Below are 23,815 nucleotides of genomic sequence, written 5' to 3'. Positions count from 1 at the left end.
TCCTAGGGCCAGTTTGACCCTCAGTAGGTACCTTAGCATCACCTACCTGGTTCCTTAATATCACCTGGTACCTAATACTTTAACATCACCAGGTGCAGCTCTTAGCAGTGCTGGAGTGGCTGAGTAATGCTGGCTCTGGAGGCCCAGAGTGGCACCACACTGAAAATTAATTTTCAAAAATATATTTATTTGGTCAGTAACCAAGCCATGTAAAAGTTACAGTTTCCAGGTAATTTGAAAGTAGAGTCTCAAAGATATTTGCAAATCCATGCCCACAGTATTTTCACTGTAACTTAAACTATAGACGCAACCTAAGAATCCATCAATGAATGAATAAGCAAAATGATATGTATATACAAGGGAATATTATTTAATTTTAAAAAGGAAGAGATCGTACCATATGCTACAACATGGATAAACCTGAGGACTAATGGAATACAAAGTCAAAGATTAAATGAATTTCACATGCTAAGTCTCAGAGAAATGTTACATAAATCCAGTTTTGTGAAATATTTAGAATAATCACTGTATCACTGTATTACTGTCATCCTATTATTCATCGATTTGCTCGAGCGGGCACCAGTAACATCTTCATTTGTCCCTATCACGTGCTAGTGTAGCCCAATGGTGTCTGTTAGCTCCAGGAACATGAAAAGCATGTTGTTACTGTTTTTGGCATATCAAATACATCACGGGTAGCTTGCCAGGCTCTGCTGTGCGGGAAAAAATAAAAAATAATAAAAATAAAAATAAAGAGGTCCAGGAAAAATTGTGTCGTTCTCTTCCAGGAGCTTTGTTTTATAGTCTCTGGATTGTGGCTGTTGATGAGAGTGCATGGCACCAGTTTTTGACCGGGGGAGTTTGTGGGTGTAACTGCCAAGCTACTGGAAAACTTGGGATCTGGGTGGAGGAGGTCCAATCCTGATAACGAGCAGGCTTGGAGATCTCAACCACTAGTCCCGTACTCTGGGGTTCCTCTGTTGGTTCCTTCATGGGTGAGGCTCGTCCGAATGTTTGGAGAGTGGCCTTGAGCATGGCTGTGACTGGGTTCTGGAGGTTTTTGGCTGTGGGGGTCTGCTTGGGGTGGGTAGGAAAACTCAACCTGTCCCCCCCAAGGGCGCCCTGGTGAAGACAGCCTGGTGGAGGCACGAGATTCTGAATAATAGAAATCATAGACTTAGATTTAGAATAATAAAAATCCTAAAGACAGTAAAGAAAGACATAAAAAGGACCAAAGTGATAGTATAGCTGGTAGGGCACTTACCTTGCATTCAGCCAACCTAGACTTAATTCCCAGCATCACATATGGTTCCCCGAGTCCACCAGTAGTGACCCCCGAGCACAGAGCCAGAGTTAACCATGAGCATCACCAGGTGTGGCAACCCCTGCCCAAAAAGGATGACAAAAAAAGGTGGTTGCCAGAAGCTTAGAGTCGGGGAGTCAGGGAGAAGAATGAAAAATTACTCTTTAATGGTTATCAGTATTATATACGAGAATTATGGGGAAGAATGATGGTGATAGCTGCTCAGCAATAAGGAGGTAGTTAGTATCACTGGACCGTATACTAAAAAAATAGTTTAAAATTGTAAGTTTTATGTTGTCTATTTTGCCACAATAAAATTTTTTAACTCAAAAGAGTAATAGGAATAGTTTTATTCTAGTCTTCTCCTCTGTCTTTCCAATTTCCGCTCCCCTCTGTCCTGGTTTTGTTAGTTTATAATCTGCTTCCAGGTTTTCTTTTTGAAAATACAAGCTAATGTGAAGAATATATATATTATATAGTATACATGTATATGTTCACATGTATATGTGTCTGTACACATATATACACATACATATGTATGCACATATACATGTAATTCTTCACCCCATGACTTTGTTTATTTATCTTTTTGGGTCACACCCAGTAATGCTCAGGGGTTACTCCTGGCTCTGCACTCAGGAATCACCCCTGATGTTTCTTAGGAGACCATGTGAAATGCCGGGGATTGAACCCAGGTCGGCCACATGCAAGGCAGATGCCTTATTCTCTGTACTATTGCTCAGGCGCCACACCCCCTGACTTTAAAAAAGGTATTCACTTTTTTAACTTCTAATTTTATTTATTTTTAATTTTGTTTCGTTTTGCAGTCACTATTGGTTCTGTGCTCAGCGGTCTCTCCTGGTAGTTCTCAGGATTGTGTGGTGCTGTGGATCAGACCCGGGTTGCTGCATGGAGAACATGTGCCTACCCCTTCCAGCCATCTCTCTAGCCTGTAAGAGCTAAGATACCCAAATAACATACCTCTAAGAGCTAATAGTGCCCGAAATAAATGAACTTGCAACAGTTGGAAGAGGACAACTCTGACTAGAGGGTTAACAATCTTGTCTGCTCACTGCTATTGGGCCGTTAGTCACGTGCAGGGTGTCCCAGGATATAGCCTTTGGTTTAGGTGTCCCCCCAACTCCACCCTCAGGTCAATTCTAAGGCTCCTTTTTGCTCTGGAACTCTCCCAGGCCACTCCCTCTGGTGCAGTATCGGCACTGGCAGAAGTGTGATGCATTAGCCCGCCCCTTCTGAGCTGTCTGGGCTGGCTCTTCCTTCCCCAGCAATTCAGGCTTCACAGCCACTTACATTTCAGTTCCAGCATCTGCATTCTGAAGCAAGGATGTACCGAAGGCTTCCTTCTGGAAGGAAACTATGTTCCAGGTGAAGCTGAGTGCAAATCCCACATCTCACGATGGGCCTAGAAGAAATCTTGACACGTCTTACATGGATTTTCTACTTCTTGGTTCCGTGTTTGCTCACAGGTAAGCATGAATTAGCCAATAAGCTGGGACTTGAAAAATAGCTCAAGAAGGTGAAAGTTACTTTCCGAACATTTATGTTGAACTGTATGCGTAGGACATCTTGATATCTTGTAGAAAATATTTCTCACATCTGAAGCTACCATTTCCACATCTCAAAGGGAAAAATAATCTAATGAAAAATCTCTCTTCTAATGTCCACAGAACTATATGGATAAAGCATCAAAACCAGTAGTCGAAAAGTTAGCAGAGCCTCATGCATTTTTGTTATATAACTCATCTGGTTCTAAAAGTTTCAAATAGGTATCTCAGTCTTTCTGCTGGTGCCTGCGAGGTATTAACTGTAAGGACAAGTTGAAATTTAATATAGATAGTTCAACATTTTTTTTCACACATTGCATTAAAAGATAATTTGCAGCCTTAATATTGAGCATAAATCTTATAAAAACTACATTTCTTTCCTGTTCACTGTAGAAAAAAGTAGCAGTCAGATATTACATAGTATTTTTAAAATAATTGGTTTGGGCATTTTTCCTGCCAAGAAGATTACATAATTTTCTCTGGTTCGCTACTGTCTGCATGTACCTACATGCTTTATTATTCCAAAACCAAAGCTCCTAGACCTTTAATAATTCATCATGACAAATCACATTTAAGAAAAATTTCTAATTTAAATACTCTAAGATCCTGGGTACTATATTATATAATATAACATATTATATAATGTTAGCAAATGTGCCAAAATGGCTTAAACATCAAATTTTTTGGTGTCCCTCCCCCCTTAAAAAGTTACGTGGGTTTGAGTTAATATGGGGTTAAGGCACTTGACTTGCACGTGGCCACCCAGATTCAATTCCAGTAACACATATAGTCCCCTCATCACCACCAGGAGTGATCCCAGAGCACTACAGAGCTCAACCTCACCCTCCATTCCTCAACCCCTCAGAAAAAAAAAAACATTTATAGGGCTATGGATGTGACTCGGAAGAAGAGAATATGCCTTGCATTTATGAGGCCAGCAGTTAGAGCCTGACGTCACAAATCAAACAAAACCCCTCATAATTCCCAGCCCCTCAGCACATAATACATGGATCCATTCATGATCTATATAGATCCCTCTTTATGACCTATGCAGATTGTTCTTTCTCGCTTTTTTAAAAAACAACTACAGATCTCAGGCAACTGCTCTCTTCACAGTTTGCATATCATATCCCCACACTTCTCCTCCTAACTTTTTTTTTCTTTTTGGGTCACACCTAGCAATGCACAGGGGTCACTCCTGGCTCATGCACTCAGGAATCACCCCTGGTGGTGCTCAGGGGACCATATGGGATGCTGGGATTTGAACCCGGGTCGGCTGCGTGCAAGGCAAATGCCCTACCTGCTGTGCTATCGCTCCAGCCCCTCCTCCTAACTTTTAAGATTATAATTTCCTATAACAGGCATGGTTCCAATTATTTTCCCTATTCCAAGACATTCCCTCTTCCTATTAATCCCTTCCAGACTTCTCTTTCCTTTGACCCTTGACCCCTCATACAGTGTTCTGGTGAGTGACTTCTGCTACCTGCACTGGTCTGAGGGAAGAGCCTGGGGATCCTTCCTGGTGTCCCCATCCCCCATAACCTAAGTAAAGCATATTGGCCGATTGGTAGTTAGTTGATCAGTTAGTTGTTGGGACAAATAAACTTCCCAGGACACTTTCCTTCACTAAGCCCAAGAAAGAAGATGAAGAGCCGAATTGAAAAGGGAAAAGGTTACTGTTTTCTTTAGTGGGTGATTAATTTTAGGCCTTTATCTAGAAATCCCTGTTTTAAATAGACTTAGAAGTAAGTTTGCACTTCTTACTCTTGTACATATACACAGAAGGAAAGCTAGTGGCAGAAACCATGGGATGTTGGAGTCAGAAAAAGCTGTATATGAACTTTGACTGTGACATAGTCATCTGTGAGACGGCTGAAAGAACTACCTTGGCACTGGGATGGTGGGGTGGGACCGGATGTTGTTGGATAGGATGCTGCAAACCAAAGACCACTGAAGAAGTCAGTGTACTGCCTACACAATCTCCTGCTAGTCATTATTGTGCAAACTGATAGGTGTCGGCAGGTGATTGCTTTCACAGATGTTGCCTTAATGTAGTTTGACCATGTCCTCTGTATTTTGTAGAAATTTCTACAAATTCCAAATTAATATCTATTAGTAGGTCTCTGGATAGATGGGTAGATCTCTTGCTCTCTTTTATAGAATTCATTTGTGCTGCCCTGTCTCTTCCAAATCAGAGTCTGGCCTCACTACCAATATAATACAACACCGACAATCTCAACTGCCATTTTGAGTCGCACACACTGCTCTCCACTGGCAAACAACAACAACAACAACAACAAAACACCACAAAAATGTTTTTTTAACTTCTTGCATCAATCCTGCAGATAGATAGGCGATGTCCTTTCCGTTGTACACTCTAACAACTGTCAGAGAGGTTCAAGGTTTTGGGTTTTTGTTTCTGTTTTTGGGCCACAGCCAGCTGTGCTCAGAGATTATTCCTGGCAGGGTTTCAGGGGACCATATGGTGTTCTGAGGGTCAAACCCAGGCTGGCTACAAGGCAGGTGCCTTTCCTAACGTGCCCCAACGTGCAGGTTTTTTGTTTCCCTGCCTCTCAAGTACCTATGTAAAGAAGAGAAAGAACTGGAATTTGACTCTGGTTAGCATGGCTCTGATTTGTCCATCTTGCACTTGAAGAGAGACTTTGAAGCAGGCTAGAGCAGGAAGAGGGTCAGATGAAAAGAAATACAGGTGGAAATACAGAGAAACCTTTTCTGATGCATTTGCCATAAGGACTGTGGGAGGTAAAGGTGACAGAAGAGAATCTATTTAAACAAGAAGAGTTGACAGCTGGCCAGTGGGGAAAAGCCAGCATGGCCTCATTCCAGAGATCAGATGCAAAGATTTCTCCCTGGAGAAGCTGCCCAAGGCTCTGATGCTGCGTTCTCACTATTAACTCAAGATTTTAGGAAACATGAACATAAAAGGTGCTCAACATAAATCATTGAATCTAATTTAAGAATGATATGCTAGTCTTTTAAGGGGGGGAAATCAGGTTGAGGTGAATTTCAACAGAGGGACCCAAGACATGGTTGGTTCACTTGTTTAGTTTTCACTCCACATTTCACTGAACATTGCCGAGAAGTCATACCCCAGGCTCTAGCTCAGGTGCTGTCAGAGATGGAAGAAGCAGTGTTCTTGTCATCAAGAAACCTAAGAGCTGGCTGGAAAATACATTAAGTGTATGTTTATGGGTTTTGGACATTTAGTTCACGGCATTTCCATTTATGGCATTTTAGTTTATTGCATTTATTTTAGGACATTTACTTTATGGCATTTGGGGACTTAGCTATGATAGTTTAACTACTCAGCTACCAAAATGTAAGGTCTAGATCAGTAGTACTCAGTCTTAAATGCATGTTGGAGGCCTTGTAGGGCTTTGGGGTAGGGTGGCAGGAGACAAATGGGGGTGGGCACACCAGACGATGCTCAGGGCTTACTCCTGACCCTGTGCTCAGGGATTTCTCTTGCCTGTCCTTGGAGAGACATGTACAGTGCTGGGGATTGAACTGGGGTTGACTGAATGCAAAGCAAGCATCTCCAGCCCTAGTTCAGCTTAGAGCCAGGTCTGCCACATGCAAGGCAAGAACCTAAGTCCCTGTATTATCTTTGGTCCTCCTGCTTTATTCTTACGAAAAATAGTTCTAATTATTCTGCTTTCTTGGCCTTTTTTTTGTTACAATTTTAGAAAGATCTTATCTATACATGTCCAATAAAACTTGCTGCACTTTCTCTTTCTTTCTTTCTTTCTTTCTTTCTTTCTTTCTTTCTTTCTTTCTTTCTTTCTTTCTTTCTTTCTTTCTTTCTTTCTTTCTTTCTTTCTTTCTTTCTTTCTTTCTCTCTCTCTCTTTCTTTCTTTCTTTCTTCCTCCTTCCTTCTCTCCCTCTCTCCCTCTCTCCCTTCGTCTACCCTCCCTCCCTCCCTCCCTCCCTTCCCTCCCTTCCTTCCTTCCTTCCTTCCTTCCTTCCTTCCTTCCTTCCTTCCTTCCTTCCTTCCTTCCTTCCTTCCTTCCTTCCTTCCTTCCTTCTTTTCTTCCTTCCTTCCTCCTCCTCATCTTCCTCCTCCTCCTCTTTCTCCACCTCCTCCTTGTCCTCCTCCTCGTCCTCCACCTTGTTCTCCTCCTCTTCCTCCACCTCCTCCTCCTCCTAGTCTTTTCTTCTTCTTCCCCTTCTTCTTCCTTTCCTTTTTTCCCTTCCAGTGGTGTTCAGGGCTTATTTCTGACTCTGTGCTCAGGGATCACTCCTGGAAGTCCTTGGTGGACCAAATGTGGTATCAGGATAGAATGAGGTCAGCACATGCAAGGTAAGTGCTTTAACCCCTATACTATCTCTCTGGCTCAGGGCTAATTTTTCTTTAAATATTTGATAGCATTCTTCAGTGGAAACATCTGGTTCTGGAAATTTCCTTTTTGAGAGCTTTGAAGTGATAACATGTATTCTCAGTACTCATACAGCTTTAAATCCCCCACCACTCCACGGCCCCTAGCCTGCTAGAAATATGTTCAGTGGACTTTCCCTCAGGAACTGTCAGAAAACCATGTCCACACTCCCAGGCTGCCCTCGCAGCTGCCCCTCTTTTCAGTCCTTGGGTGACGGAAGGTTACGGGTGGTGAGGACAGGAAGTCCCCTCTGAGGGTACCCTCCAGGTGTTTCCTCACGGGGCAGACCAAAGATGCTAAGGGTGGGAAGGAGGTACTTGACTAAGGTTTTTCATTAGAGAAGGAGCAGAGGAGGCAGGGGGTGTCCCCTGCACCCCCATCCCTTGTGGTCATGGAACTTGATAACCAACAGCAGGTGCCAGCAGGAGATGCGCTGTGCACAGAGATGCGCCAGGCCCCAGGTGGGCCCCACTGTGGTGCTGATGTTATCACTGCGACGGTAACAGTCCAGGAGGCAGGTGTTGGCATTGTAGGAGGAGCGTGTGAAAGTGGCAAGAGAAGGGCCACCACGGAGGGTCCAGAATGCACCCTGGATTACATGCAAGGCTTGGCCTCCAGCAGCCTCATGTCTTTGTGACTTTACAAGCTTTCACTCTGTGTGCAAACTGTAGTTCCCCTGTGTGCACTCGTGGGCCCCTCTCATTTGTGGGGGCGTCTCCCACTGGCTCAGGGGCCTGCAGTGGGGCATAATGCCCTTCCCCCCACAGCACAGACTACACTTGCCAGCCAGCAGCTGTGCCCATGAGGCCTGTTTGGGGTGCAAGGAGGATAGAATCAGGTCCCCAAGGAGGACAGTAGCAGGAGAGGGGCACGATGAAGAGCCAGCAGGAGTCTCTGTGGGTTTACCACGGGATTATGCAAGGCTAAAGTTATATGACTTATTGTCGGGAGTGGTAGTATAGTGGGTAGGGCACTTGCCTTGCATGTGGGTGACCCGGCACCTTGTGTGGTCTCCCCCAAGCCTCACCAGGAGTGATCTCTCAGAGCAGAGCCAGCAGTGACCCCTGAGAACTCCAGGTGTGACTTCGAAACAATAGCAAACACACAACAATTGTTACACAACTTACTCAAGGTCGCATTGTAAGTGGCAGTACCAAGCCTGCATGGGTGGATGTTGCTTGTGAAGAAGGAACCTCTGCTTCCTAAGCTGTACAGTAGAGATATTAAAGCCCTTATTCCCAGAACGGTCCCGAGGTTTACCTGAACGAATCATGTCCTCATCCAGCACGTGGCCTAGAGAGCACATGGTCAGTGCTCAATAACATTTACCATCATTAAACATAAGCGGCCATTGGTGAATGCTGCAAACATTGCTAGACAAAACTTAGCATGAAGGGTGCTCAACATTAGTATGGGGTTTTCTCTGGTTTATTATTAACATGTAATACTGAGTGGAAGCTCTGAGCCCCTCCTAATTTTCGCCCCTGCAGCTTGTCTCTCTGCCTCCTTTCCAGAAGGTGTGTCCATTCTGCCCGCCCCTCAGAACCTCTCTGTACAATCAGTGAACATGAAGCATCTCCTGACATGGAGCCCAGTGACGGTGCCCGGGCATCAGGTCCACTATTCGGTCGAGTATCAGGGGTGAGTTGGTGGTTTTGCCTTCCCTCTTCTTTGACCCTACGTAGTTGACCCCAGGATGTCCTGACCTCATTCTAGAGCTTCAGGAGGTTTTGCAGGGCCACAGATAGATGGTCTCTAGTGATCTACTTCCCTTGTAGGCACAGGCAGAGGTGAAAAAGCAAGGGGAAGGGTCTGGAGGATTTGACTGGGAACTCTGGGAACTCAAAAAACTAACAATAATCTTTCAGTATCTGTACTGCAAACCACAATGCCCAAAAGGAGAGAGAGAGAGAGAGAGAGAGAGAGAGAGAGAGAGAGAGAAAAGGAGAGAGAAAAGGAGAGAGAGAGAAAATGAGCCTGCCATCGAGGCAGGCTGGGGGTAGGGTGGAAGATGGTGGGAGGGAAACTGGGGACACGGGTACTAGGAAAGATACACTAGTGGAGCCATGGGTGTTGGAACACTATATAACTGAAACCTGGTCATGTACATCTTTGTTAGGGTCTATCCCACAGTGATAAAGAAATCTGTGTAAGTCCGTCTCGGTGAAGGGTTGACTCTGACTTGAGGTGGAGACTCAGAGTGAGGTGACTTGAAGGTCTGGAGACTTAAACCCTTTGGTGTGTGTGGGAGAAGTCAGTTTTCCTGATGGTGAACTTGCCCCCCAAAACCAAACAAATGGTGACTTTAATGGTCAGCACAGCCCGGGACTGTGCAGTCTCTCCTCTTTGGCAGCGGTCCAGGCCATGGGAAGTTGAGAGGTTCTGGGCACCCGCAGGCACATTCCTCCAGGAGGCAAAGTGACTGGCAAGTGGGAGTTTCCATTTGGAGGAGGAGACAGGCAGTGAAAGAAATAAACATACTGGGTCTGCACCATCCACTGTGGGCACTAGAGACGGAGCCATTTACATGGAAGCAACTAGAGATGAGTTAGGGGGCCTGCTTCTTCTTTGCCACGCTCATCACATCTCAGGGTCTTCATAGACCCCTGTGCCTAGTGGCTGCCGTGCTGAACCACACGTTCCCACAATCACGAGACATTGCCCTGGCACTGCTGTGTTGGGCAATCCCGGAAGAAGGCAAAGGCTGACGCAACCATGCGACTGAGTTGACTGTCACTGCCTCTTGCTTGGTGGCCTGTCTGAACAGGTGACATGGAAGCCAGTGTCTGGAAGCAGCTGCCCATGTGGACAGCAGCAGGCCACGTGCTTAGAGTGAGCAGCCAGTCAGCGGCCCTGGGGTAGCGAGCGCCCAGCATGCTTAAGGGAGAGGAGCAGGGTGGAGGGATTCCATTTTGAGTGCTCTGGGAGCTGTGAGTGGTGGTCCTGGTGTGGAGGGACCCTGCGGGGTAAAGGGTGGGAGAAGGCTGAGCAAGGAGGGGTCAGAGGATGGTGGGAGAAAAGCTTCGGGAGTCACCTCAGGAGATTCCAGGGACTTGTGGCCAAGGGCCGGGTGGTGACCACGAAGGGACAGCACAGAAGAGTGTGGGGACTTGTGTGCGGATCTTCCTTGGCTGGGGACAGACAGGGGTAAAGACATGTGGGTGGTCGGTGAGGATCAAGAGGGCAGAGCTGCATGTGAATATTTTATTTGTGGAGCCAGAAGCAGCAGGAGGACGAGGCCTGCCTCCTACCACCGTGAAGCCTGGGTGGAAGGGGCCGAGGGGACACTGTGTGACCCTGGCACCCCCCTCCGCCCCCATCTTGGCCAGAGAGTACGAGAGCCTGTACCGGAGCCACATCTGGATTCCCAGCAGCTGGTGCTTGGCCACGGAAGCTCCTGAATGTGACGTCTCTGATGACATCACCGCCACCGTGCCCTACAATCTCCGCGTCAGGGCCGCCCTGGGCTCGCGGTCCTCAGCCTGGAGCACCCTGCGGTCCCCTTTCAATCGAAACTCAAGTAAGGCTTCTCTCCTGGCACCCCAGCTCCCCCTGCCTTCCCCGCAGGAAGCGTGTCAGAGACTCATCTTGCAAAACCAGGGGACCACAGAAACCCACCATCCCTGACTGGCCCACTGGGAACAGAACCACAGGCAATGCCGGGCGTTGAACCCGGGCTGGCCGCATGCAAGGCAAGGCTCTGGCCCTTTTACCCCCTCTCCGGCCCACCTGGGCTTCTCTTGCAGAGAAGCTGTGGAAGTCCCGCCTGCTGTGCATCAGGGTCTGCAGAGCTGGGAAGCCCGGAAAGGAAAGCTACTTGGCAAAGGGGAGACTGGCGTGAGGCCTGCTCCTGTCCCTCCTGGGCCCGGGCAGCCCCTCTGCCTCTGCAGGTGCCGCACACACACGTTCTTGCTCCTGGGAGCAGCTTCCTCGTGTACTAGGTTATATCCGCTTACCAGAGCCTCCAGAAATGAAATAACTATTCTCTGGAGACAGTACCTGGCAAATGGATGAAAAAGGAGAGGATGAGGGGTGGAGTGGTGTGTATGGCAGGTAGGGCGTTTTTCTTGTACGTGGCCTAACTGGGTTTCATTCCTGGCATCCCATACCCTATCAGGAGGGATTCAGGAGGGATCCTTGTGTACAGAGCCAGAACTAACCCCTGAGCACTATTAGTTGTACCCCAAATGCAATTTTCTTCTTTTTTTTTGAAAGGAGGCTGGGGTAGCCCAGGCCAGCAGGGTGCCAGCAGTGGCCAGTATGAATAAGGTGCCTGCATGTGTCGGGCCAGCAGGGGCCAGGATGGGTGGTCGGGTTGAGGAGGAAGCTGGCCACACGTTGAAGAGCTGACCCGCAGTAGAGCCGTGGGGGAAGAGAAGAGAGCATCTACGCCACGCGGCCACCGAACATTCACTCAGCAGCTGCGTGGTGAGCAGAGGGGCCAAGAGACACAAGGAGGGGCTTTCAGCATCCCGGTTGGGCCAAGATGAGTCCTGGTGCCAGGGGTCTGGGAGAAGAGGAGGAGAAGACAAGTTGAAGGGACAGGATAAAGTGACAAAGGACAGGGCTTGGGAAGCACTGCTGGGGATAAAGTGGGGGAGAGACAAGAATGGCCTGGCTTCTGGTTGGGCATGGTGACAATGTCATCCAGGCCAGTGAATGCAGAAGGCCACTGATGTTGAGGCAAACACAGCACTGGGTGACTCGAGAAGGATGCAGCAGGCGTCTGATCAGTGATCGGGGCTCAGACATAGAACACAAATTTCAGACTTATGGGGCAAGGATCGAATAAGACTGTCCAGGGACAAGATAAAATCTGGGTTTTATAAAGTGAACAGAGGGGTGGGGATTGTGGCTCAAGTTGTAGAGCACGTTCTTAGTAAATACAAGGCCCTAAGTTCAATCCCTGCCCCCCACTCAGGCCCTCAGCACTGCGGGGCACAGCCCTGATGGCCCTGAAAAAAAGTGGAAGGGAGAGGGTGCACGAACATGTGATTGGGCAGGCTGGGGGGTGGGGAAACACTGGAAGCGCTGAGACCGCGCTGAGGCCGGGGACCGAGAATAGCCCGCAAGGACGTGACTCCAAGGAAAGGCATGACCAGTTAGGAGCTGCTGAAAAGGTAGGGACTGGCCTTCAGGGACCTCTTTTCTGAATGTGATAGAAGAGACCGAGGAAGGCTGAGTTGGCGTCTATAGTCGGGGGGTGTCGCAGGTGCTGAGAAGTGCGTGGGAAACTGGACGGGGCTGAGCAAGGCTGAGCCATGGAGGAGCCGCTGGCCTCGCATCACTACCTGTGAATGAAAGCGCGGCTCAGCCTCCTGCTAGCTGGTCTCTGCCTTCCCGTAATGGGGGCCGGTTCTGCAGCAGGGCACATGCAGTACTAGCATTGCCCGCCCCACAGGGATGCTGCTGACAGTGAGGAGGAGGAGGATAAGTCTTGGGGTGAGAGGAAAACTTGAAAGTCAGGGAGCAAGGCGTGGGCTGGAGAGAGACATTGGCGTGGTGGGCCTGTAAGAACTGGCTCATTCACCTGCAGATGCCAGGGGTAGGCGCGGGGAAGGTTGGGGTGCCTTTGAGAGATGCCTCAGCAGCTCCCAGTTTTGCCTCCCCCTAGCTCCCTTGCTGGGAGGTTTGGGGGGGGGGGTGCATACTTAGGGATGCTCAGGAGTTACTGCAGGCTCAGTGCTCAAGGTCACTCCTACTTAAGGGACTATATTTGGTGCCAAGGATCGTACCTGGACTTCCTGTCTGCAAAACATGGAGCGATCTCTCTGGCTTGACTGTCCCATGTTGGAAAGTCACGTGCTGCCAGCCCATGTCGTGATCTCTGGAAGCTGCAGGAACACCCCACCCCCTGCCCATGAGTTTCCAGACTGGGCCCAACAGGGCTCGGTCGGGCTTAGCTCACGTGTCTGGGGCGGGAAGAAGTAGCATCTGCTCACTTAGATGTGTCAAGAGCATATTCTGCCAAGAAAAGTCAGAAGAGGAATGTGGGTTATAAAATCCAACCGCCCAGAGAGATCATTGACATCGTGTTGAGTCCCTTGCCTGGAGGCTGTCTATCCTGAAGGACGGGACGACACTCGGGCCATCACAGAGGGGCATGAGAAGGGAAGGTGGACGGAGGCCTTGCTTTTCTCCCCACATCAGCTCATTCAAACCATTTTCTGCATGCAAGAGAGTGTGGGTACGCAAGTGACAGTGTTTGCCTGTTGCACCCAGGGTGGGGTTCTGGTTGCCCGGGACAGACACCAGAGCTGCCTGGGGCTGCCTGTGAGTCTCTCCCGTCTTCCGGCAGCCCTCCTCACTCCCCCGGGCGTGACAGTCAGCAGGGACGGCTTCCACCTGATGGTTGAGCTGGAAGACCTGGGGCCTGAGTGCGAGTTCCTCGTGGTCTACTGGAGGAAGCAGCCGGGTGCGCAGGTGAGACCCTGGCCTTAGCCCTCGAGTCTGGCCTGGGGAGGGAGGCTCGTGACCGCTCTGCGGGTGGATGGGGAGGGCAGTGCTCACGGCTGGGGCTGAATGGAAGGTGGGTGGACATGAGTGGGGGACAGGGAAGGACAAACACCCCTGAGGCCTCTTCAAAAGACTGTGTGTGGGCACCCCGTGTGCACAGGGAGCCTTTGGAAGCCAGAGGTGCGGCTGTACAGGACTGCCTCTTGTCTTGACCCTTTTTTTTAATTTTTATTTTTTTGAATATTTTAAGATTTTTATTATATATTATCAAACAACTTCCCATGAGGATTACACCAATTTATATAATGCCATTAGAAATGCAAGTGTATCCATTTCATAGCATCTTTTCTTGCATAGAGTAGTATCATTAAAAGAAAATAAGCAAGCAAAAATGTTGCTAACTTGGTTAGAAAAAAATTACATTTCATTTAGTATTCTTTGCTTTTAAAATATGAATAAGAGTGTTAGTACAGTGGGGAGGCCGTTTGCTTTGCATGTGGCCAACCTAGGTTCAATCCCTGGTGCCACAGATGGTACCCTGAGCCCACCAGGAATAAGAGCAGAGCCAGGAGTAAACCCTGAGCACCACTGAGTATGACCCCAAAACAAAAATAATAACAATACATGTATGTGGGGAGAAAGTCAACAGCTTAGAAAGGCAAACAATTAAAAAGCAAATAACTCGGGGCTGGAGCAATAGCACAGTGGGTAGGGCATTTGCCTTGGACGCCGCCAACCCGGGTTCGATTCCCAGCATCCCATATGGCCCCCTGAGCACTGCCAGGGGTAATTTCTGAGTGCAGAGCCAGGAGTGACCCCTGTGCATCATCGGGTGTTACCCAAAAAGAAAAAAAAAAAAGCAAATAACTCCTCGTTGACTCGAGTTTATAGTTGGGTCCTTGGGACCTTTTCAGTGTCTCCGTCCTCGTCGGCTTGGCTCCTCAGCCATCCCCACATGTTTAGGGACAATAGACCAGCATGTTCCAGACAACAACCCGATGGTTTGGGAAGCACGGGAGGCCAGTGCGAGTCTTCTGAGGGGCTTCTCCGAGGCAGGGCTGTCGGCCCTGAGTGTCCAGCTGGGGCTCTGTTCTCCCTGAGGGGCGCTTGCTCCAGCTCTCGTGCCCAGTGCTCTGACCTCTGTGACAAAGACCTCTGCCTCACGAAGCCCCTCCTGTCACGATGGTAAGCACTGCAACTAGTTTTCCCTTTAAATCTGGATTTTTCACCAATTCCAAACTTGCATGTGAAGACAGCAAAGTGAAAAGCGATGTCAAGGTCTCACTTCCCAGTTGATGAAATCAGTTAACACAAACATGTTTCGGCGGTGGCTGACAAAATAGAGTGCAATTACTATCCACCAGGAAACGGGAGATGGCGGGCCGTGGGGACACTGGAGTGAAGAAGAGTCAATGACTGCGGAGAGGTGGAGCTGGAGCAGGAGCCGGGGGCCACCAGGCTGTCACTCGGGTCCATGCCTGTGCCAGCTGGGGGCAGAATCAACCCTCACTGGGATGCCCACAGCAAGGCTGGGGCGTGTCCAGAGTTGGTGAGCAGAGCCAGGCTCTTCTCTCACGTGGGCGCTGGCCTGTGACATGCTCGCTTCCCTGCCTGGGCCCCCTCTAAGGCTCTCTGTCGACACCCTCGCTCCACTCACCCCTGGGCTCCAGTCCCACGTGACTTCTCGTGTGGCCGCCATGTCTGTGGCCGTGCCCTGCAGACCCCAAGGCTCAGGCCAGACTTCCCCATGCTGTGTCTTTCCTTGTCTGTCCCTGCACGTCACTCCCGGAATTCAGTTTCTAATGCCCATATTCCTCAGAGAGGAAATCTGATTGGCTCTGACCATCACATACAGACATACAGGCAACTGGCTAGTTGTTTTGTTCTTTGCAGGGTTGGGGGTGTCACACCTGACGATGCTCAGGGGTCATTCCTGGCTTTGTACTCAGGAACTACTCCTGGCGGTGCTCCGGAGACCATATGGGGCCAGGAATCTAACCCTGGTCAGCCGTGTGCAAGGCAAATGCCCTACTTGCTGTGTTGTTGCTTCTCCCCCATCAGCTGGTTAGTTTTAATCAGGTGTTTCTCACCAGATATAGTCTTGACCTGGTCACAGTGTCCTGCAACACCAGGGTTGCAGATCAGGTCACTTTGCTGCAGGGTGGGATGGTGAGGTGGGCAAATCCTGGCAATGGTCTCCCGTATTTACTCCAGCTGGGCTATGGCCCAGTGGTGAGACGTGACATTGCCGGCCAGGCAGACGGAGAGGTGTGGGGTGTGGGGGACAGCTCGGGGCCTGGGTGGAGGGAGCATGCCGTTCTGCAGATTCTTTGGGCCGGAGCCCACTCTCCACCCTTGCAAACAGCATTGGGAGGACACATGCCTGAGTCATGTGGATTTGGCCCAGATAAGCCTCATGGGCTGGGTGAGGTGTGGCGGGTGTGCAGATGGACGGACAGACAGTGGGCGGGTGGCAGGCTACTCTGCCTGCCTGCTGCATTGCCCCATGCACCGAGCCCCCCACCCTGACCCTGGCTCTGCCCCCCACAGCAGCGACCATACCTGCCTCTGCCCTGCAGATTGCTGAACTGCAGTCTTTGCCCAACGATGCTCAGTGCTGGGGTCCTTTCCGCACCAGCCTCTTCCCGTATCTCTGTAGCCTCCTCCCTGGTGTCCTTGTTCTGGTCGCTCCTCCCTGGCGTCCTTTTTCTGGTCTTTTCGCCACCTTTCTCAGCACTGAGTCGTGGTCCAGTCTCTCCCACTCTTAGGAGCACAGACATTGCTTTGTCCCACGCTCCGCCTCAGAGTCTAAAGCGGTGCCTGGCGCAGAGCAGATGCTTCCTAACGGACACCAGCGGGTGAACGAAGGGGGGGAAACATTTGCGCATGCTCGGAAAGGAAACCCCGCACGTTCCTCCTCGGTCCTCCTTGCCCTCCCCTGCTTCTCTCACCGTGACTGGTTTCCCTGCAGGAGCAGGTCAAAGTGGTGAGGAGGGGGGGCATGCCGGTGCACCTGGACACCATGGAGCCGGGCGTCGCCTACTGCACAAAGGCCCGGACCGTCGTGAAGGCCATCGGGAAGCACAGCGCCTTCAGCCAGGCGCAGTGTGTCTTGGTGCCAGGTAAGGTCACCCCTGGGGCTGTCCCCTTCCAGGTGTTCGCCAGTGTCTGGGCTCCTTTGGTCCTGAGTCTCCCTTTGGTGTCACTGACCTCCCTGCCCAGGTGGGGTGGGGTCTGTGGGGAACGCGAGCTTCACTTGAGTCCCCCTCCGGGCGAGAGTCCCCCTGGGCCAGGCAAGTCTGGGTGGGAGCCACCTACATCCCACCCTTCTCTCGACACCCTAGACCTGAGGCTCAAGATGGCAAGTTCCTGCAAATCAGAGCGGGGGTCTGGGGAGACACCGCTGTGAGTCTCACGGGGCTCTCAGCTGGAAGGATGCTGCCCCCAGCTCCCATATTCTACTCTTAGAACCAAAGCTTTAACCAGTCACCCTGTGCAGAGATCACTTGGCTGGTCTAGCAGAAAGAGGAATTCCTGGGAGTGGAGTTGCTTGGTCAAAGGCAAACACAGGGACTGTGACCTCCGCTCTGTCCTTGCCCCCACCCTGAGCTGCTCTATTCTTTCCTCACCGACACTGCAGACCACACGGAGACTCGTGGCCCAGAGACCTTGTGCCTGGTTCTCCCAAATATCTATGACATTTCCCACATAGCTTTTCTATTTGTTTTTGCTTGGGGGCCACACCAATGGTGCTCAGGGCTTACTCCTGGCTCTGAGATGAGGAGCGGTCCTCGTGGGATCATATGGGATGCCAGACATGAATCCATGTCTGTTGTGTGTAAGACAAGTGCCCGACCCATTGTACTGTCGCTCTGGCCTGTGTAACTTTTTCTCATTTAACACTAATTTTATATTTATTTTTTTAAGCCCTGCAGTGCTCAAGGGGCTACTCCTGCTTCAATGCTGGGTTAGGGGATGGGGGTTCCTCCCAGGGGAGCTCGGGGACCCACGGGGTGCCAGGGAGTTGACGGACGCTTACCCCCTGCAATGCAAAGCAAGTGCTTCAAGTCCTTGGTGTTATCTCCCCAGTTTGAACATTGAAAACACAGGCTTTTAGAAACGTGAAGCTTGTTAAAAGGTTGAACCAAGCAGAAGTATCTGAAGTCAAGGGCAGGTGATCTGCTCTCTCCTCTCAGCACTGGAACAGTTCCTTCCACGAGCTGGGCACTGTCCTTCCCCGTCAGGCCTGGCAGCCGTGTCCACAGGCCCCAGGGACTGGGCTGGACCCTCTCTTCATCGTCCATGCTCGTCAGCACCTTGGGACCATTGTGAGTCTTTTCACCTGTCCCTCCACATGGAGCCTCCTCATTTTTAAAGCCAGTACATGGAGCTGTTGAACGGCATGTGGCGCAGGGTTGATCTCGAGCTGTCGTGCTGATGTCCCCCTCGCACCATCCTCTACTGGGGATAGTCAGGTCATTGCTCTTGGCTTTGGGAGATGGTGTCACGGCTGATCTGTTCATGCATCCAGTGACTTTTCATAGGGCTCTGACCCTGTGCCCTGTGTAGGCTTTGTCACTTGTCACTAAGCTCCAGCAGGAGACTCTCTCGGTGCCTCCCTTCTAGTTAGGAAACCAGGCTGCACCGGCGTGGAGAACTGGGATAGTCTCCCATGTGGTATGTGCCATGAGCACGCGGGGGCGGTGGGAGGCACGGGCAGGTCCCTTTGGGCAGAACAGGATGGGGTCACGAGGCTCTTGCTGCAGTCGTGTGGCCGAGAGTCCGTGGTGTTCCATTTTGGATCCATGAAGAGGAGAAGATGAGAGTATAAACATTTACTATAGTTCTTGTTCTTGATGCGTTCTGCCTAAATATTTTTCCAAACCACTGAAGCAAAGTACAGTGGCTGCAGCCACGTACGTGAGTCCACCACGTACTTCTCTGTAGACTCACCGGCCCTGCCAACTTGGCAGAGGGGCCAAGCGAGATTGAGTTGCTGGAGGTTACAGAGAACAGCTGCCTGCCCCTCCCTCCCCGCTGCCTCTCTCTCAGCCCCCACCCCTGCCCCTTCGTACACACACCAGTGACTGGGGGTCAGTCACTTGGCCTTAGTGGGGCTTGACACTGAGGTTCTGTGACTGTTTTCCGAACTCACTGTTTTCCTCTCGAGACGGATCCACGCCAAGAGAAAACTGTGAAACTCACTTTGTCTTCAGTTACCGCCCAGCTCCTTCTGAGACCTGCTCCTCCCCTCTTCCTGCCCAGGGCCTGGTGCTCTGCCTTCCTTCTGGCAGCCGGGCGACGTGATAACACAGCCAGTGTCTTAACAGATGAGGCCACTCCCTTTCCCTTCCCCAGAACAAGATTGTAATCTTCCCTAGGGCTTTCTGGAAACCTTCCTTTGGATTCTAGAAAAGTACTTTTACTCCCTGATTTTCATATACTTTATTTTTTGTGCTTTTTTTGGGTCACACCCGGTGATGTTCAGAGGTTACTCCTGGCTCATGCACTCAGGAATTACTCCTGGTGGTGCTCAGGGGACCACATGGGATGCTGGGAATCAGCCCCGGTCGGCTGCGTGCAAGACAAATGCCCTACCCGCTGTGCTATTGCTCTAGCCCCATGATTTTCATATACTTTAAATCTCAGGATGTTGGCATGTGGCATCAAGGTTAATGTGTAGACCCAACTCTAGAATGTGGGGGGGGGCTCTGGGAGTGGAGATTTCCTCTTCTCTGTGGTCTCTGAGCCCCGTCCTGACTTCATTCCCAGGAGAGACCATCCCTCTGGTTCTGGCCCTGTCTGCGTTTGTTGGCTTTATCCTGATCCTCGTGGCGGTGCCGCTGTCCGTGCGGGAAGTGTGCCGCTTGCTCCGGTACTCCTGCTGTCCTGCTGTGGTGCTCCCCGACACCTTGGTAAGAGGCGTTCCCCTCAGGCCCCGAGGGAGGGCCGCAGGGGTCTGGGCCTCAGCTCGCATGTATGCGGACACACGTTTCATACATTTACGAGCATTTGCACCAAGGGGGGCAGAAGGGCACTTACAGGAACTCACTTCTAATCAGGGAATGGGGAGACCCCCCTCTGGGGGCGAGGGGTGGCCTTCCTCAGCCTCCTGTCAGGACACCGCTCGTCTCCTTCACCCCTACCTCAACCCTGCCCCCAGCCTGAAAGTGACGTCCCGAGTCCAGGGTGCTCAGCCCGCAGGAGTCTCGCTGTGCCCTGTCCGGCCGGACACAGCCGCCCCGCACCAGGCCCGCGCTGGTCCTCTCAGCACCACACACAGCCGCCCCGCACCGCCCTGCCTCGGCTCTCAGCAGCACAGCCGCTCTGTGACCAGGCCCAGCCCTGGCTCTGGGCGTGGAGCGCATGGCGTGACGTGGGAGGCAGGGGCTGTGCTTGGCCCTACCCAGGGAGTGCCCAGGGCTAGGGGTCCCCACCTGCTTTCTCTGCTGGGGACACACCAGGGCTGCCCACGCCCCAAGGGCTGCTCTCGGCCCCTCAGGAATCTTAAACTGCCCTTGGGGCTCTCACTGTGTTTCTGTCACTGCTGGGGCTCGAGAATTAGCAGTCAGGTGTAATCCTGCCGAGAAAGGTGAGCAGGGCCCAGAGAATCTGACTGGACCAACACTAGTGTGTTGGTGCTGGCATCCTCTCTGGTACCCCAACTCAGTGAAACCCCCATTTCCTTTCTTTCTCTCTTTCTCCCCCCTTTTTTTTTTGCTTTTTGGGTCACACCTGGCAATGTACAGGGGTCACTCCTGGCTCTGCACTCAGGAATTACTCCTGGCGGTGCTCAGGGGACCATATGGGATGCTGGGAATCGAACCTGGGTCGGCCGCTTGCAAGGCAAACGCCTTACCTGCTGTGCTACCACTCCAGCCCTCTCTCTTTCTCTCTCTTTCTCTCTTTCCTTCCTTCTTTCTTTTCTTTCTTTCTTTCTTTCTTTCTTTCTTTCTTTCTTTCTTTCTTTCTTTCTTTCTTTCTTTCTTTCTTTCTTTCTTTCCCTTCCCTTCCCTTCTCTTCCCCTCCCTCCCTCCCTCTCTTCTTCCTTCCTTCCTTCCTTCCTTCCTTCCTTCCTTCCTTCCTTCCTTCCTTCCTTCCTTCCTTCCTTCCTTCCTTCCTTCCTTCCTTCCTTCCTTCCTTTCTTTGCTTTTTGGGTCACACTCAGTGATGCTCAGGGGTTACTCCTGGCTCTACACCCGTATGGGTTGCCGGGGATCAAACCTGGTCAGCTGTGTGCAAGGCAAACACCCTCTCCGATTGTGCTCCTGTCCCCATCACCCCCCAACTTTCATTTTTTTTTTCTCTTGGGTGCTCTGAGCGAGCCCTGCAGCTGCCTCCTTACAAACGAGAGTCTGGGGCGACTGGCTCAGAGCAGCTGCTGCTTCCTGGGCACGGAGGGAGAATATGTGCGTGTCTCTTTGTGCCCTGCCAGAGTGGAGCTGGGAGGGCCCTGAGAGGAGCTGGGAGGACCTAGAACTCGATGGAGGTGCGACTAGCACGGACTGCGTCCGCCTAAGCAGGCAGGTGACATGAGTGGAAGCAGAGGGCAGGACATGGACTCCGGGGATGGCTTTGTCCTGGGACGGGACATGGACTCCGGGGATGGCTCAAAACCCCCTTGACTGGGCTCCTGCTTGGAGCTGGCTGGAAGCAGCTCAGAAATCGCCATCCATGGCTGAGCCGCTGTGGTCAAGAAGGAAAGATTCAGGGCTGGAGTGATAGCACAGCGGGTAGGGTGTTTGCTTTGCATGTGGCCGACCCAGGTTCGATTCCCAGCATCCCATATGGTCCCCTGAGCACCGCCAGGAGTAATTCCTGAGTGCAGAGCCAGGAGTAACCCCTGTGCATCGCCAGGTGTGACCCAAAAAGCCAAAAAGAAAAAAAAAAGAAAAAAAAGAAGGAAAGATTCTCTTCAGAGTCACAGCTTGGGCCCTGCAGAAGCAGACCCGGGGGAGGAATCCGGGCAGGCTGGAGTTGGAGCTCAGCGAGTTGGGGTGTGATTCTCAGCCTGATCTTGGGGTGAGAAATTGTCTTTGGACTTTCTCGAAAGTTAGGTGAATCAAATCATGGGGATATTTTGGTGGTTTCTTTCACCACCAGCCGCCCCCTCCCCGCCCCCCCCCCCCACACCCCTCCCCGCCCTGGGCTTGTACCACAGCTGCTGTGCATGTAACGAAGAATAATGACAATTATTTTCCAGAAAATAACCAGTTCACCCCAGAAGCTAATCAGCTGCAGGAAGGAAGAGGTGGCGGCCTGCGCGGTGGCCGCGCTGCCCTCGGAAGGAGCCCTCCGCGGGTTGGGGCCGGGCCCCGCAGAAGCCGAGAGCCTGGTGCCAACAGCCTCGAGGGGAAAGACCGGTCCTGGCTTCCTGCAGGAGTGAAGAGCCAGCGAGGAAGCACCGCGGGTCGTGACCCCCTGCACGGCATCGGCAGACAGAGCCCTGCGAGGGACAGAGTGTGGCCGCCAGGGCGGGCCGTCTGCCCTTCCCGAGCCAGAGAAAGACCCTTGGCGGGGCTGAGCTCAGTCTTCTAGGGGCTAAAACTGGGGGCTTAAGGATGCGACTGGCACACCACGTTCCCCTGTGTGCGTGACTGCATTTTCGTAGCTTGTGCAGATCTGCTGCCCTCGGGATGGGTCCCGTGCTCCCCAGGAGCCGTGGATACGCGTGTGACAAGAGTGAGCCAAGGCGTCAGGCGGGCAGACTGGGGCAAGAATGAGCAAAGGCGTTGCTTCAGGCTGGGCAGACCCGACCCCTCCCCAGAGACCCGGACGGGGGAAGGACGGCGGGGGGCGGTGCTGCCGTGTGACCGCAGAGGCCTGCACGGCTGCGGCGATGCCGGGTTGGCAGGAGGCTCCAGCCCCGGTCCAGGCCCCCTGGAGGGCAGCAGCACGTGCTGGAGGACGGGTCTGGGCAGGTGAGAGGAGAACGAGGGACGTGTCCGCGTCGGTGGAACGCTTCCTGTGGCATGGAGAATTCAAAATAAAAGGAGTCCCCTTGGTGCTCCTCCTCCAAGATGCAACCGCGGGTCTAGTTACCTCATCAGCTGTGGGTCCAGAGAAGCCCCCGAGGGCCACCTGTGCGCAGGAGGCATGTGGCTCGCCCCAGGTAGGGGTCGGGCTTGGGCTGAGGGGGTGGTAGCCTCTGGTGGTACGGAGCCTGATGGAGGCGGCAGGCTGAAGGCTCGAGTGGCTGGAGCTCTGTCTCCCTGCCACCTCACTTCATGGGATATGCCTCTTGGGAACGTCTTCTCTGAAAACAACCACGCTCCCCTCAGCCTCCCCCAGAGTCTTTTTTGGGGGGGAAGGGAGGCTTTTTGGGTCACACCGGCAATGCACAGAGATTATTCATGCACTCAGGAATTACTCCTGGCAATGCTCGGGGGACCCTATGGGATGCTGGGAATCGAACCTGGGTTGGCGGCGTGCAAGGCAAACGCCCTACCCACTGTGCTATCGCTCAAGCCCCCTCCCCCAGAGTCTTAACCCCGGGATCCCCCTTGGAAGTCTTGTACCCCTTCTTCTGAGAGGCGAGGAAGCGAGTGGGAGACGCTCCTGAGGGGACGGGGATTGCGGGGAAGGGTCGGTGCCTCCTTCTACCCCCCCAGCTCTGCAGCTGCTGGCTGGACCACCTCCATCCCCTCAGAGCTGGCCCCCGGGTGAGGTCTCACCCTTCAGCAGGCGTCCCCGCGGCGGGACGAAGCCCCACAGTCCTCTCTACAGTGCGGCTCCAGCATGCAGCACGGCGATGGGCTTCCCTGCAGAGAGAGAGCCGGCTGGAGACATTTCCCTTCCTGTCACTTTATTTGCGTCTGTGTAGTTCGACTCCTCTGTGCAGAGCACGTGCTAACTTTGTACTTGGCCTAAGCGGGAAACTTTTTTCAAAAATAAAAGATGACCAGGACGGCAGCAGGAGGTCCGTGTGTGGTGTCATGCCCCCCACCCCGCCACCCCCCACCAAGAGTTCTCCAGCTGACCGCCCAGGCCCAGGAGAGACTGACCCTGCCTCTCTGCTGTCCGGGCCCCTCTTACCGTTAGTTTCTGCCCATTGGTGTTGGCCTGTGTAGGTATTGGGAGTGTCCCCTTGGCCG

The 23,815-nt window shown here is 51.9% G+C and overlaps 1 protein-coding gene across 1 annotated transcript; it reads left to right on the top strand.

Moving 5' to 3' along the window:
• The first annotated feature begins 1,498 nt into the window (after nt 1–1,498).
• On the top strand, nt 1,499–22,116 carry IL20RB (interleukin 20 receptor subunit beta). Its single transcript, XM_004603222.2, has 8 exons — nt 1,499–1,514; nt 2,701–2,790; nt 8,780–8,906; nt 10,595–10,785; nt 13,564–13,688; nt 16,693–16,843; nt 19,494–19,636; nt 21,925–22,116. The coding sequence occupies exons 1-8, from the start codon at nt 1,499–1,501 to the stop codon at nt 22,105–22,107; spliced, it is 1,026 nt and encodes a 341-aa protein (XP_004603279.2). The 3' UTR covers nt 22,108–22,116.
• The last annotated feature ends 1,699 nt before the right edge of the window (nt 22,117–23,815 follow it).

Source organism: Sorex araneus, chromosome 2, assembly GCF_027595985.1.
Source record: "Sorex araneus isolate mSorAra2 chromosome 2, mSorAra2.pri, whole genome shotgun sequence".
Taxonomy (NCBI): domain Eukaryota; kingdom Metazoa; phylum Chordata; class Mammalia; order Eulipotyphla; family Soricidae; genus Sorex; species Sorex araneus.
This window is presented reverse-complemented; position numbering and strand designations above follow the sequence as displayed.